The 14,274-nt window shown below is 57.0% G+C and overlaps 1 protein-coding gene across 1 annotated transcript; it reads left to right on the forward strand.

Moving 5' to 3' along the window:
- The first annotated feature begins 254 nt into the window (after nucleotides 1-254).
- INSYN1 (inhibitory synaptic factor 1) lies at nucleotides 255-11,714 on the forward strand. The gene is made up of 3 exons (XM_061447352.1): nucleotides 255-411; nucleotides 709-1,436; nucleotides 11,014-11,714. The coding sequence occupies exons 2-3, from the start codon at nucleotides 1,254-1,256 to the stop codon at nucleotides 11,692-11,694; spliced, it is 864 nt and encodes a 287-aa protein (XP_061303336.1). The 5' UTR covers nucleotides 255-411; nucleotides 709-1,253; the 3' UTR covers nucleotides 11,695-11,714.
- The last annotated feature ends 2,560 nt before the right edge of the window (nucleotides 11,715-14,274 follow it).

The following is a 14,274-nucleotide window of genomic DNA, read 5'->3' on the forward strand; positions in this document are numbered from 1 at the left end:
TCACCCCACTCCGCCTCCTCCCGTGCTTCCCCCTCACGGGAATCGGGGGGGGGGGGGGGGGTATTTGGGGGCAAGGTGGGATTTCCCCCTTCCTCGACCGAGGCGGGGCTGGGGCTTGAAGCCGGGAGGAGGATGGTGGTGGGAGGAAGCTGCCAGACCCCCCCCACCCCAAAGCGAAGGGGTCCCCTGGACCGTGCTCCCCCGCTGCGGGCTGTCACCTCCGGTAACGTCTCACCCCTTCCAACAGCGACCTGAAGGAAAGTGGCCCCCGGACTCCTCTTGTGCCACGGAAAAGCCCTGAGGGAGGAGGAAGAGGAGGAGGAGGGGGAGGAAGTAAGAAAAGGAGAAGGCATTAAAGAGAAGGACAAGGAAAGGCTTGGGCTGGAGCCAAGGGGGGTCGGGATAGCGACGGTAAGTTCCTGAGCTGCTTGTCTCTCTGTCTGTCTGTCTATCCATCCATCCGGCTCAGCAAGACCCTGCTGTGCCCAGTCTCCTGGTCTCAAACTGGGGAAGGGGCACAAAACTGGGGGGTGACAGGCACAGGGTCAGGCTCCATCCTGCCCCCCCAATTAGGGGGGACCACTGTGGGGGTACCTGGGAGCTTGTTCTCATCCCAGGGCTGAGATCAAAGGCAAGGCAGCAGTGGGCCCCGCAGCTGTCTGCCTCCAGAAGGGATCGCTCCCTCACGCTGTCTGTCTGTCCTTGCAGGAGGGGAGCTTGGGCTCCCCAGGGCACCTGTGGAGACCCCACCGCCAGCACCCAGCACTGGAGCTGGTGACCCCGGAAAGAGGGCCCAGCACAGGGAGCAGCATCGCTCCCTGGGGACACCCAGCCCTGCGTCCCCCTTCCCGGCATCGGAGAGCGGGCAAGGAGTGAGCCGCTGGATTTTAGCTTCCTGGGACATCCAAGGGACTCTTCCTCCTCCTCCTCCTGCTCACCTGACCAAGCAGCACTCACCTCTTCCGCTCGCTCCATGGCCACCCTGCATCTCCCCATGGCCACTGGCTGAGCCCCCTTTGCAGCAGTCCCGACTCCGCATGCTGCATCCCGACCCTGCTCCCCGCTCCGAACCAGAGCCCCCCGACCTCGCAGGGAGGCGAGCGTGCGGCTGGGACTTCCTTGGAGGCAAGGGAACGTTAAGATGTTGAAAGCTCCCCAGCCGAGAGGGGCTGCACGGACGCCAGGCCACCCGGCTAGGGGGGAGCAGGATGGACAGAGCCGTTGGGGCCGGGAACCAAGGCTGGTAGGGAAGGATGGACTCCCAGACCTGCCAGGACAGGCAGCCCAGTGACCACCCCAGCAGCAGCAGCAGCAATTGTAGCAGCAGCAAGAGCAATTGTGAAAGGGAAAGGATCCGGAGCCGGATGAAAATGGTGATCGGGCAACTGGAAGGCATCTTACAGGAGCTCAAGGAGGTGGCCAAGGAGCTCCGGGAGGTAGGAAAGCCCTGGGGTGCCATCGCGTCCCTGCGCGGGTCACGGGAGCCCAAAACATGGGTGCTCTGTCCCTGTCCCCCTGCCTCCGGGGCCAGGCGGGGGTACCAGAGCCAGCTCAGCATCCACCAGCCCCTGCAGGGACTTGGGGGGCAGAACCCGGCCGCGGGGCAATAGGGCATTCAAAAAGGGAGGGATAAATAGACCTGGCTGTAAAATTGCTCTTGACCTTGACACCAGGGTCTGCTCGAGGTCAGGGCCCAGCCAAGGCACCAGCCCTGAGGGTGCTGGTAGTAGGAGAAGCACCACGGGGGTGACACAGTGGGGCTGGGGCAGCCAGTGCTGTTGGTGCTGTTGGCACCGTGTCACACTCAGCTCTGCTCTGCCTTGTGCCAGGCCCCTTTCAAACAGGGAAGTGGATGGAGAGGGGATGATGGGACCCTCTGGCATTGCAGAGAGCCCTGAAATCATGGCATCAGCCCTGGGGGGTGCTGCTGGGGCCAAAACAGCTGGCTGTCAGGGTCCATTGCTCTTGCAAAACCTATTCTATGATTCATATACATACATATATAAAGTGTGGTTGGACTTCCAGTGTGGAGGAATTTCATACTTAAGGTTTGGTGGGGAATTCTGTAGCTCAAGCGTTTGGGCCACACATGTCCAAGGTGGAGGGGAAGGGGATGTGGATGGGACAGGTAATTTAGGACCACTTGCAGGCAATGGCGATGGGGTAGATGGAAAGTGTGTGGTACTCTTCACACAGCTCAAGGCTTGCTTTTGGAGTAGGGCAGGTTGGTGTTTGAATGCTCTCCGTGGCCTGAGCCGAGCCTGGGGTTATACCCAGCACTGTGCCAAACCTTCTGTCCCCCCAGGAAGGGCAGGAATTGGTGGAGGTTTTGCCATGGGGCCACCACAGAGCAGCCCCACATGGGTTGGGGACCTTTGGGTACCACCAAGAGAGTGCTGATGCAGGCGGACCAGCATCATCCTCAGTGCAGACACAGACCTGGTCAGGGAGGCGACATCTTCTAGCCTGAAGCAGCCCCTGGGAGGCAGCGTTCCTCCTTTGGGGTGGTTCTGCTTGGTCCAGGAGATTTTAGGGAGGCTGTTCCACTTGGAAAGCCAGTGGTGGGAATGCCAAATCCCACCACACCACCCCCTGGGGCCCTGTGAAGGCTCAACCTGGCCGTGGCATCCGTAGAGATTTTCCTTTCTCTCACGGCTTTGCTGGTCCTTTCTGCAGCAGAAAGCAAACCCGGCCATCCATAGCACTTCCCCAGTCCCAACGCCACCAATGGGGGAGCCCAAAACCCCTTCTACAAACCTCTGATGGATTAAAACAGTCATAATAGCATTAGTGGGGAGGCAGAGCTATTTGCTGTTTAGCCCAAGCTCACTTCATGCTCCTTCAGGGTCTTAAAGAGGCCTTTAAAGTGAGGATGATGGCAATTGGCCCCTTCTCTTGTGCCCATGGATTTAAGGCCAGGTGGGACCATACAAGCATCCCTCCGGCTAAGGATGCACAGGGGTAAAAAGGATGAGACCTTGAAGTGCTTGGTGCTTCCCACCAAGCTCTAGCTGGCTCTGCAAGGTCCCCATACAGCTCTTGGAGCCAGACAGACCATGAGCATCCCTGCAGTATCCATGGTAGGGTGCACCAGTGTCTCAGAGCAGAGAAGAGGTGGTCAGGAGACACCCATCCTTTGCCCCTCAGCCCAGGGAGACCCTGCTCCTGTACCAGCGAGGGGACCCATGCCCCATGAGGGGCTTCTCCCCTCTCTCCAGAGGGCACTGGGAAGCTCTGAGGCCTGGGGATGACTTTTCCACGGAGCTGGCACATCCCAAAGCACTGGTGACCCCACAGCCTGTATCCCTTAGCTGCCCCGCACACCATGGGACAACAGCATAGAGCCAGCCTTAAAGTGCCCACCACGAGGTGGATCCTGACCTTAAACCCTTCTCAACAGCTCCTACAAATACCCACATGGCAGCAAATACTTGGGTTTATACAGAACAGCACAAACTCAGCACAAGAGCAGGCTCTGGAGCTAAACCACACCGGTCCGACCGGGCTACACCAGGCTCCGGTGACTGCAAGGGACCAGAGCTCTGGTTCTCCCCAAGCCAAGCAGATGTTGGGTACGAGAGGCGTTAGGAACGCAACTCTTTGTCCCCAGGTCACTCAGAGCAAGCTGGATGGGAGCACACCATGGGCGACAATCAAAGCCACCCAGAAAAGTCTGTAGTAGGGACCAGGCTGGCAAACTGTAAGCTCCAGGATATCGGAGGGAGAGAAGTAGAACACAAGGCTCTGTGGTTGTCTGCCTTGCACATAGCAATGCTCTTCCTCAGCTGGAGGGGAGGGCCAGCACTTGGGGACAAGGACCTGGGGACCAATGGCCCCGAGGTCAAGTGGGCTCAGGGATGGGGGTCTCAAATGGGGCTGCTCAGGGCCACCAAAGCCCTTCAGTGACCACAGGGCCCTGGCACTTGTGATATCAGTGTCTTCTCCAATGGAGACACCATGAAGGGTTTGGAAACGTCCATCCCTGCATCCAACCCCTCTGCACCGGTGGCTTGGGGCACAGGGCTGGATGCGCTCAGTGAGGGCAGTGGTGGGCCCGATCATGCTGTGCCAGGGTCACCCATGGGGCTGGAAAACCTTCACTGGGTGATGCTGGACCCGCTCCTTCCAGCTCCAACACAAGGGGAGCTGGGTACCAGGACTTTACAGGTCTGGGAGAAGCAGCCAGGTTAAAACCACCCTGACAAACATTACCCCCAACACCACCAAAGCCCCTGTGTGGGCACAAGCGCTTTCACCCAGGCACGATTCCTGCTCCAAAAGCACTCACCAGCCCCAGCCGGGATTGCGGGATGCTCCGGAGGGATGCTTCAGTGGGTGCCCCGCTCTGCTGGCCCATCCCTGGGGATGCAGCGTGGGACCGTACCCTAGTTCAGGCTCCATCGCTGGCTCCCCGGAGCGGTTCCCACCTGAAGGCTGTCATTCCAGATGTCCGTTAGCTCCAGGATGCTGTTTTACCAGCTTCCCACTCTCCCTGCCTCCCTCCTTCCCTTTTGTGTATATAATTATTCCCAGCGCTCCATGGCAGGGCTGGTTTATGTGCGGGGAAAATGATTATTAAAACCTTTGATTGAAATTGCACACTGGAAGTAGAAGTGAGGCAGGAGGCAGGCGGGGAAGGCGCTTCCGCCGAGCGCTCGCCACGCTGCCTGCCTTCCCACATTGCCTCCTGCCAGCCCCAGCCTTTTCCCGCCGGGATCAGGGTGATGCCACAGGGAAGATGGTACCCAGGAGATCCCAGCCACCTCCGCTCCTTCCCAACCCTAGGGGTTAGTGCTGGAGGTCAGGATATAGGCATATAGGGAGGTAAAACCAATAAAATCCCATATATAGGGATATAGGCAGAGGTGGGAGGTAAAACCAATATCGGGCACGGCTCCCTGTGCGCAACCCCCCCTAGAATCCCATGGGAATGGGGCCTATCAACCCTGCATCCCCTGCTATGGGAGCACCGGGGGAAGCAGCAGCGAGGGGTCCCCCCAAGCCTGTGGCAGGAGGAAAATCCTCCCTGCAAGCCCTCGTGATAATAAACACCCTAATGATGGTGTAATCAATAGGTTCGATTCGGCGTGAACTTCCCTGAGCTGGGAATGCTTGGGAAAGTTCGCAGTGAGAAGGCGGCTTATTATCCTAATAATAACACATCCCAGAGATCTGCGCCGTGATTTTGAACTGTTTAGCAGCTGATGAGCTAACAAATGATCCCGAGATCTGCAGCGTGCTCCTTTGTGAGCAGCAGCTCAGGGAGGAGAGGCCCCTGGAACCCAGCAAGCTCCAATTAATCTTTTATTCCTTATTAAATATTTACCCACCTTTGCCTGCGCTGGGAAGTGGTTTGGGAGATGCGGGATGGGCCCTGCTCCAGGAGCTCTGGGCTGTGGGGTCATGGAGCTTTGGGGTGGCTCTTTGCCCCCCTGGAGGGAGGAATTGAAGTCCAGGGTGATGGCTTTGGGGTGATGTGATGCTCTGGGGATTTGCTGCGTGGTCCCATTGTACATCCCCCCCAGTGCATCAGCTGGCAGCAAAGCACAGCACAGGGCCAGGCGGGTCAGATACAGGCAGGGAAAGCAGCTGTGGAGCATGGGAAAACACTTTGGGCCCCAAACTATGCTGCTGCAGGGGTGCAGCGGGTGCTGGGGATGGATTCAGAGGCTGCGGGAGCATGGGGAGATCTCCCAGGACCAGATGCTTGGCTCTGCATTGGGAGAGCAGTTGCATGTGCAGGAGGGCAGCAGAGGGGACACGCGCACCGGTCCCCTCCTCACCGAAGCAAAGACATCCCAGGCAGCACCACTCCATCCCCCTGCTTTGATCCCCACACCCTGGACCTCCCCCTTCACCCACTGGTACCCCCGCGAGCGCCGATGCTCTGCGCCCACCCTCTTCAAAGGCCGTGCTGGGATGAAGGGGCCGTCAGATCGCAGCACTTTGATCCCAGCAGCTCCCAGCTCCTTCCCCAGCCTCGGGAATACGCGTTACCAATTACCAACCATGAAGCCTTTGAAGTCCACTCTCATCCTCCCCCCCTCATCCCTCACCTTTCCAGCATCTTCTCGAGCTTCCAGGGGGGGTAGCTCCTTGGCAAGAAACAGCGTGGCCAAAACGTGGAAGCTGGAGCCACCAAGCCCAGCTCTGGACTTGATTTGGAGCCACTGACCAAAAATCCCATTCGAAACCAACAGTGCTCCAGGTGTTCAACATCTGCCTTTAGCTGGGGAGGTGAACACCCATCTGGAAGGTTCCTGGGTGCCAGCAACGTCCATGGGTGCAGGGATGGTTTGAGAGGCGAGGGAAGCACCCGGCATTCCCAGTTGGGCTGAATGGTGGGAGCTGGATTTTGGGGTGGGGATGAACTGGTTGTAGCGCATCCTTGCTCCGTGCTTATCCCTATGGGTTACCTCAGGGACATGGGCACAACCCTCTGCCTCACTCCACTTCATCCTCTGGCTGCTCAAAGCTCTTTGGGCAAGAGCGGAGCACCCTCGGCCTCCCAGCACCTGCTTTCAGGGCACTTGGGCACAGCAGGATGAGGCCCTTCGGTGGCGAGAGGTGAAGGGGACTTATTTTTGCTCCCCCTTTTCCTGCTGCAAGACACTGCTGGTTTGAGCAGGGATGCTCTGCTCTCACCAAAGAGGCAGCACTTTGCAGCAAGGTGAAACCTAAAGGCAAGTGAGGATGGGGACACAAGGCACCTCCAGCACATGCTGAGGACACCCCAACCATCTCCACTTGCTTGCAGGGGGACAGAGTGACCCCAGTTCACTGGGGGAGAGAGCATCACCCCAGTATCCATCCCAGGTGTGGTACATCCATCCCTTCCTCCCTCCCCATCCCTCTCATCCTGGCTCCCTCTGACAGCAGCAATGGCCTCAGCCAGGAAAGCTTTGACAACCTGCCTCGGGAAGGAGCAAAGCCCAAATCCTACTTTACATTTAAATCCTCAGTGGGTACCAAGTGTCACATAGGTATTTAACACCCCCCTCCGTCCCGCACCACCATCACCCGTCTAAAATAGACATCACTCCTAAAAATAGCCCCGAGTGAGCCACTGCCGATGTGACACTAATCCCCATGTGCCACTGCAAGGACCGGGATGGGGATGTGCCCCCCCCCCGGCACCAACTGGGCCCCGGTGACAGCAGGTCCCTTTAATGAGGGTGAGGAAGGACCTGGATGACAGGAACCCAAATGGAAGCCCATGAAGATGCTCACCCTGAACCCAGCACTGCAACCACAAAGCTGCTGTGACAGCAGAGGTGATCTCATTTTAGCTGAGGAGTTTCAGCACATCATTTGCTGCCTTATTAAAACCTAATAATAGCTGGGTGTTTCCCAAAGCCAGCTCATTTCCACCTCTTTTTCCTAAGGCTTTCTTGCCACCAAGAAAGAATGGGTCACTTGTCTTCTTCCCTTGAGTTTTGCCCTTTCTCCCCCAAAGAAATGAGGAAGAAAAAGGGGAAAAGATAATAAATCTGGAGGTGCACTGGGAGCAGGAGAAACCATCTCATCTCATTTCCAGACTTTCTCACCGATGCTGATGCGGATGCTCCTTGCCCTCAGCACCCTTCAAAGCCAAAGCTTGAAGGACAGATGGGTCCCTGCCCAGCCCCCATTGCGTGGGCAAGGAAGCAGGAAAATTAAGTTGGAGATCATGAGTGAAGAGCTTAGGTAAAGCCTGCTGCCTTCTGCTGCCTGCGATGAGAGGCACTCAGGTCATTATCCCCAGCACCACCCTCCGTTGGGCACCCGAAGTCCCTCCTTCATCAAGACAGGGACTTGACGTAGGTCTAAGCTCCATCCTGCAAGCAGGATCCAGGGTGGGCTTCGTGAGGCCCAGCCAGGAGGGAAACCACCCATGGGGCCAGCACATGGGGCTGGGAAACAGCACAGCTCAGGAGAGGGCTTCTGGACCAGGGCTGAGCTTATATGGGCTCCTGGGCCATGGGCAGGGTGAGGTCCCAGGCGGGGCTCATCAGGGCTGTTAAGGTGTGTTAGTGCCCATCCCTGTGTGCTCAGGTCTGAGGATGGGATCACTCCCCTTATTTCCAACCCACCCTTTTTTCCCCTGCAAAGATGCGGTTTGGCATCTTTTATTGCAGCAGTCTCCAGTCCTTCCACCTTCAGCTCCTGGTGACCCCCTCTGTCCCATCTCAGAACAGGCCTCCCCATTCCCAAGTCGCCCCAATCCACGTTTGCAGCAGGCAGCAAACGCACACATCCAGCCCCTTCACCCTCGCCCAAACTGCATCAGCGCCCTGTGCCCCTTGGGATTGTGGCCCCATGGAGGTGACGCCAGTGTCCTCCAGAGACGTTCATCCAGGTCACACGGTTTGGAGGCCCCAGGAATGGTCCTGGCACAGCCAGAGCCTGAACGTGCCCCATGCGGCTGATTTAAAAGAGGGGGGGGGGCTGCGTGCGCACGGCTGGATGGCCCCAGAAGCAACTGGGGGGTTGGTGTGCCCCATCCTTGGTGCCATGGCCTCGGGAGCACGGCAGAGCAGGAGCTGCACGGGCAGGGCTGTGGAGCCAGGGAAATTTGGAGCTCGGATATGAGAATTCCATGAAAATGAGGTCAGCAGAATGTAAGGAGCCACTTGGCTGCGGCAGCATCCCCCCGGGCTGCTGGCTCCAGATGCCCAGACATGTTCAATTACCCTTAACTCTGCCCACACGTCCTCATCCACCACGAGGGCTTTGTGAGGAGCCTGCCCGGCCAAGCCACGGCTTATAGCATTGGCCCAAACCTCCAGCAAAGGGCTGCAGAGACCAAGGGCAACCTGGGACAGCAGCTATGGGGTGCCCTCCCTCGGCTACCCAACGTGAGGATGGGATTGGGGTGTCTGAGCCCAAGGACTCGGTTTCCCCTAGGAAAACTGCTCAGGAAAGCATGAAGTTATGGGATAAGAGATGCATAAAAATCACAGAATCATGGAATGGTTTGGGTTGGAAAGGACCTTAAAGCTCATCCAGTCCCAACCCCTGCCACAGGCAGGGACACCTTCCACTAAAGCAGCTTGCTCCAAGCCCCTGTGTCCAACCTGCCCTTGAGCACTGCCAGGGATGGGGCAGCCACAGCTTCTCTGGGCACCCTGTGCCAGCGCCTCAGCACCCTCACAGGGAAGAGCTTCTGCCTAAGAGCTCATCTCAGTCTCCCCTCTGGCAGGTTCAAGCCATTGCCCTTGGCCTGTCCCTACATCCCTTGTCCCAAGCCCCTCTCCAGGTTTCCTGCAGCCCCTTCAGGCACTGGAGCTACTCTAAGGTCTCCTGTTCAGGAGCCTTCTCTTCTCCAGGCTGAACAGCCCCAAAAGGATGGGGAGATGTGCCATGATTCATTATTCTTGGTGGATGAGAAGGTCAAACACCCATTGACAAACCCTGGGACTGATGGAGATGCAGCAGAGCCTTTTGGTGGCATAAGGAGAAGGAGAGGAAACGTGTCTGGCAACATAATGTCTTTTGTGAAATCTGTGGCTGATTTCCACCAGGAAAGGACATGAGGAAGGGCAGCAGAAGGGAAAAGATGGAGAGGGAAAGGCAGTAATGAAAAATAACCAGGAAAGATACTTGTGCTTGGAGAAACCACCTGGGAAAAGCCAAGCAAAGGGGGTGGTTTGCTCCCAAATGTTCCGTGTTCAGGACGGGAGGCTGGGGAGCAGTGGGAGGGACATGGGGCCAGGGTGCCCATGCTGGAGAGGGGGGAGCACATAGAGCATCCACTGGGTGCACAAACAGGTCTGAGGAGTCACCCTGATCCCTGCTCCCCGTCTGCGGCTGCCCACCTCCTGCTTGGCAGCACTGGGATGGATGGGCCAGGCCCTCTGCCAGCTCCTGCAGCGCACCAGGAACACCCCATTCCAGTGCTGCCAAGCTGGATGCACGCATCCTGCTCTGCCTCCCGCACACAACCACACTGCACCCCACACACACACACAGCAACACCCAAGGAACAGCCCTCACGGCAGCGGGGGCTCGGCAGGGACCGGGTTCCCTGGGCAGGATTAGTGCGGTGCTTGGCGCTGGGCAGCGCTGAGCTGGATGGGGCTAAAGGCTTTGAAGGCGGGTGAGGAGTCTCTTGCATCCAAAAGCCTGGCAAGGTCGTTGGATCATAGAATCACAGACTGGTTTGGGTTGGAAGGGACAAAGCGCATCCGGTCCAACCTCCTGCAGTGAGCGGGGACATCTTCAGCCGGATCAGCCTGCCCAGAACCACATCCAGCCTGGCCTGGGACGTCCCCAGGGATGGGGCAATGGGGCATCCACCACCTCTCTGGGCAACCTGTGCTGGTGTTTTACCACCTTCATACCATGCTCCACGGTCCATAGAGGGAAGGAGGCCCTTCCTCCTTCCCTCCCCTCGCAGCCCTGCCCATGGCTCTCACACCACCTAGGACACAGCATCTACTATTTCTAATGCTTTAAGGATCTGCTTGACCCAGGGGTCCATCCCCTGCAGCACAGCAGTGCCATGAGCCCGCCCCCAGGCCACCACAGCTCTTTATATACCCCACACTGCAAAAGATGGAGGACCAGGGACCAACCCCATCAGCATCCCAGCCAGGGCAGGGGGTGACAGCGCTTTCCCCGCAGTCCTGCACCTTCCCATGTATTTGTCCCATGACTTTGGGACATTTTCCACCTTTGCCTCAGTTTCCCCACCCACAGAACTGCATTGTCCAGGGGGAGGAGGTGGCAGCTGCTGGTGGCTTCTCATGGACAAGTGCAAGGGGATTTGGGGTGGCACTCATGGTCCCGGCACCGGCAGGACCCATCCTTCTGCACCAGGTGCCATGGGGTTGATAGGGCTGTGCCACCAGGTGGGTTTTGGTCCCTGCTGAGGGACTCCCAGGGTGGATCTACTTGGGCTGAGACCTCCCAGCTCATCACACCGGTGGTGCCAGGGGACATGGCAGAGCTTTCGGGATGTGCTGTTACTGCGGAGCCCAAACAGGAGGCTCCTGTTCAGGGGCTCCTGTCTGCCCGTCCCTCTGTCCGCAGGTGGTGAGCCAGATCGACCGGCTGACGTCCGACTTCGAGTTCGAGCTGGAGCCGGACGACTGGACAACGGCGACGGCCAGCAGCACGTCCAGCAGCGAGAAGGGCGGGGGCGCCTTCGAGCTGGGACCCCTCGATTTCCCCGCCTCCGACATCCTCTCCGACAGCTGGGAATTCTGCTCCTTCCTGGATACTTCCACCCCCTCCGACCCCGGCGACGGCCCCGACCCCCCCCGGCCGCAGCCGCAGCCCCCGCCGGCTCGCCAGCCCGATTACCGGCTGATGAATGGGGGGCTCCCCATCACCAACGGCCCCCGGGGCGGGGGGACCCCGGATTCATCCAGCGAGGAAGCCTTTGGCGCAGCGGCCGTCCAGAAGATCTCGCATCACCGCCCGGCCGGCACACGGGAACGGGTCCGGTTCAGCGACAAGGTGCTTTACCACGCTCTGTGCTGCGATGACGACCGGGACGGTGACAGCACAGCATCCCCAGGGGATGACGGCCCCGAAGAGCCCGGCCGGAAGGCGCTGGTGGGGCCCCCCTCCAAGCATCCTTCCGCTGGTGGTGGTCCCCCGGCGCGGCGGGTGATGAGGAACAGCAGCACGCAGACCGTAGCCGATAAAAGCACCCAGACGGTGCTGCCTTACATCCCGGCCAAGCAGAGAATCAAGAACAAAAACTGATGCCGGCTCTGCCGCATGGATTTGGGGAGGGTGGGGAGGGGATGTGGGGATCCCTGGGGAGGGACACGAAAATCAAGGAAGATATATATATATAAATATATATTTAAATAAATCGATACTACTAATAAAACTCAACATGAAAAGGTGGCAAAGAAGACGAATGTCCCAACTACCTACCCGTCATTTTTTAAGGCTCAGGGAATTTTAAACTGCTTCTTTTTTTTTAGATCAATAAACCATCCATCATGGAGAAATAACAACAACAACATATATATATTATATGTATATATGTACCAAAAAGGGAAGCCTCTGTGGAGGGGAGAGCCAATGCACCTGGGGTTGTGGCTGGGGGATGGATGGGGAGATGCGGATGCAGGAGGTGGGGGGTGGCTGGACCAGGGAGGACAAATGTCCCTTCCTGGGATGTTTTATCCCTGTTTGGTTTAAGAAGAGCCTGTGTGATCTGCTTTGTCATAGCCAGTGTCTGAGTGGAGCGGGGATGTTACCAGGGACATCAGCCCCATAGCCAGGATGTGGCCCAAGAGGGATGGAGAGGGGCTTGCAGAGAGCAAAGCCACAGCAGTGATGAGGAATCGAGGTGAGGACGCCAATTCCACACACAGTTTCCATCTTTATACCAGGTCCAAGGGAAATATTAGTGACCTCCAAGTCTTGCAACCATCTTAGACGATGAGGGAGATGTCTCCAGCTTTCCTTTAGGTACTCGCTTCTGGTTTTGCCCTGATCTGGAGGGGAAAAAAAAAAGCTAGATTTGCTATGAAGGAATCTGGACTTCCAAATCCACCCTTGGCATTTTTTTCAGTTTCCAGGTTTTGCTGAAGCCTTCAGAATCCAAAGGGATCCATGCAGCACCTCCTCCTGGAGCCAAACCCCTCGTGTGCTCCCTATCTGCTCTTCCTCCAGCAGGGATGCATTTGTACCACCAGCCCTCGAGCATCCCTGGCACAGTGGTGTTTTTTCCAAGCCTGGCAGTAAAACCCCACCACCTTGAGTCCTGATTTTTAATCCAGGTCAGAGATGCTCCATTTCAAGCCTTCTCTCAGGGTCACCCTAAAGCCAGGACCCCCTCTACCACTCAGCATGGCTACCACGAGCAAGGGATGCTCATGTAAAATACCCATTAAAGAGGAGGCAGCAGCAACCAAAACACTCTCTATTCAACCCAAATCGTAGCAGGACAGAAGCCTTTTACCCAAATGGTGTTGAATCACTTTCTTAGGACCCAAGGGATGTGGCATCGCTTGGAGGATCAGTGTACATTCCCACCATGTGCAGAGCCCGGAGGGTTTGGTGCCTCTGATCCAAGGAACATCCATCTGGATCCCCACCGGGACACCCCAAACTGGGACAAAGCCAGGAGGAAGAAGAGCCCTACGGAGACGACTGCGAGGGGAAGATGATGATGCTGCTGCTGCATCAGGTTCCTCTGCATCTCACCCCCTGCCCAGGGCTGGGACCCCCAGGGGAGCATGAGGGAGTTCTTTCACACCGAGCCAGATCCTGCATCACAAAGCAGGGACAGCCGGGCTCGCCCAGCACCAGCATGGGGAGATGTGGGATGGGACAACTTCCCCCTGCTCCCGCCATTACTCTGCATGTCATCAGCTGGTTACTTATTTAAGAGCTTTTTCCAGCCTGGCCCCATTGTAAAAGCATGATTAATAGATGTAGCTTTGTTCTTTAATAACTCGTCCCAAAGGATGCCGGGAGGAGCACGAGGCACAAACCCAGAGCAGCTGAGATGCTCATCAACTGATTCGGACTGGGGGGAACCCACATCCCCGGAATGAGCCAGAGGGGAAACTGAGGCCCGGCGCAGGGATGCGAAGCTGCTCACCTTGGGGCTGGGGATTTAAAGCCAATTGCTGCAGGCAGGGCTGTGTGGACAAGGGCAGCAGCTCCTTCCCCCCACGTTTCTATTAGGAGTGGATTTACAGCCGTACAAGCTTTATTTCACGCTCTCTGATAAATCCAAGTGACGGCGGCAGTAAGTGCTGTATTGACCTTCTGGGCCCAGGGATGGGAAACCTCCACAAACCAGGGGTAAACAGAGATGAGGGCAATTCCCCTGCTCCCTTTGCTCAGGGTAAGGGGTAATAAAAGCCACCATTGACATATAGAGAACCAGAGGCGATGTCCTTGCTGCTCCTGCGCACACCCAGAGGGGTTTTGTTATTATTATATAGCAGGAAAAGCTGCTGGTTTGGGGCTTTTTAGGGTAAAAATCAAGCAGGTGGGAATTTTTATTAACACAAATATGGAGGAACCGTTCTAACTAGAAGGCTTTGTTACACCAGGAGCAAAATTATGCGTGATGTTATTAATTGCACCACCAACCTAATCATCTCTAATGATGTTGAATGAATGGACTTTGGACTTGCAGGGACAAGGTGCAGCTCATCAGGGTTCCATGGCCACAGGGAGGGTGATGAGGGATGGAATGGAGCTCGGCTGGGAAAGCACTTCATCTTCCTCTTTGTTATTGTCACTCTATATTAACAAGTATTATACATTATATATTAACAAACTAACGAGCCTTTCCCACTCAGCATCCCAGCA

The sequence above is a fragment of the Pezoporus flaviventris genome, unplaced genomic scaffold (assembly GCF_033815535.1).
Source record: "Pezoporus flaviventris isolate CSIRO_AGI_PZ_B2104156 unplaced genomic scaffold, CSIRO_AGI_Pfla_v1 ptg000006l, whole genome shotgun sequence".
NCBI classification, from domain to species: domain Eukaryota; kingdom Metazoa; phylum Chordata; class Aves; order Psittaciformes; family Psittacidae; genus Pezoporus; species Pezoporus flaviventris.

What these genes read in the sequence shown, in the direction of transcription:
- INSYN1 (XM_061447352.1), top strand. Translation starts at nt 1,254, where the DNA reads ATGGACTCCCAGACCTGCCAGGACAGGCAGCCCAGTGACCACCCCAGC. An exon ending in TGGCCAAGGAGCTCCGGGAG is followed by an intron (nt 1,437 to 11,013) that starts GTAGGAAAGCCC and finishes CTCTGTCCGCAG; the next exon opens with GTGGTGAGCCAGATCGACCG.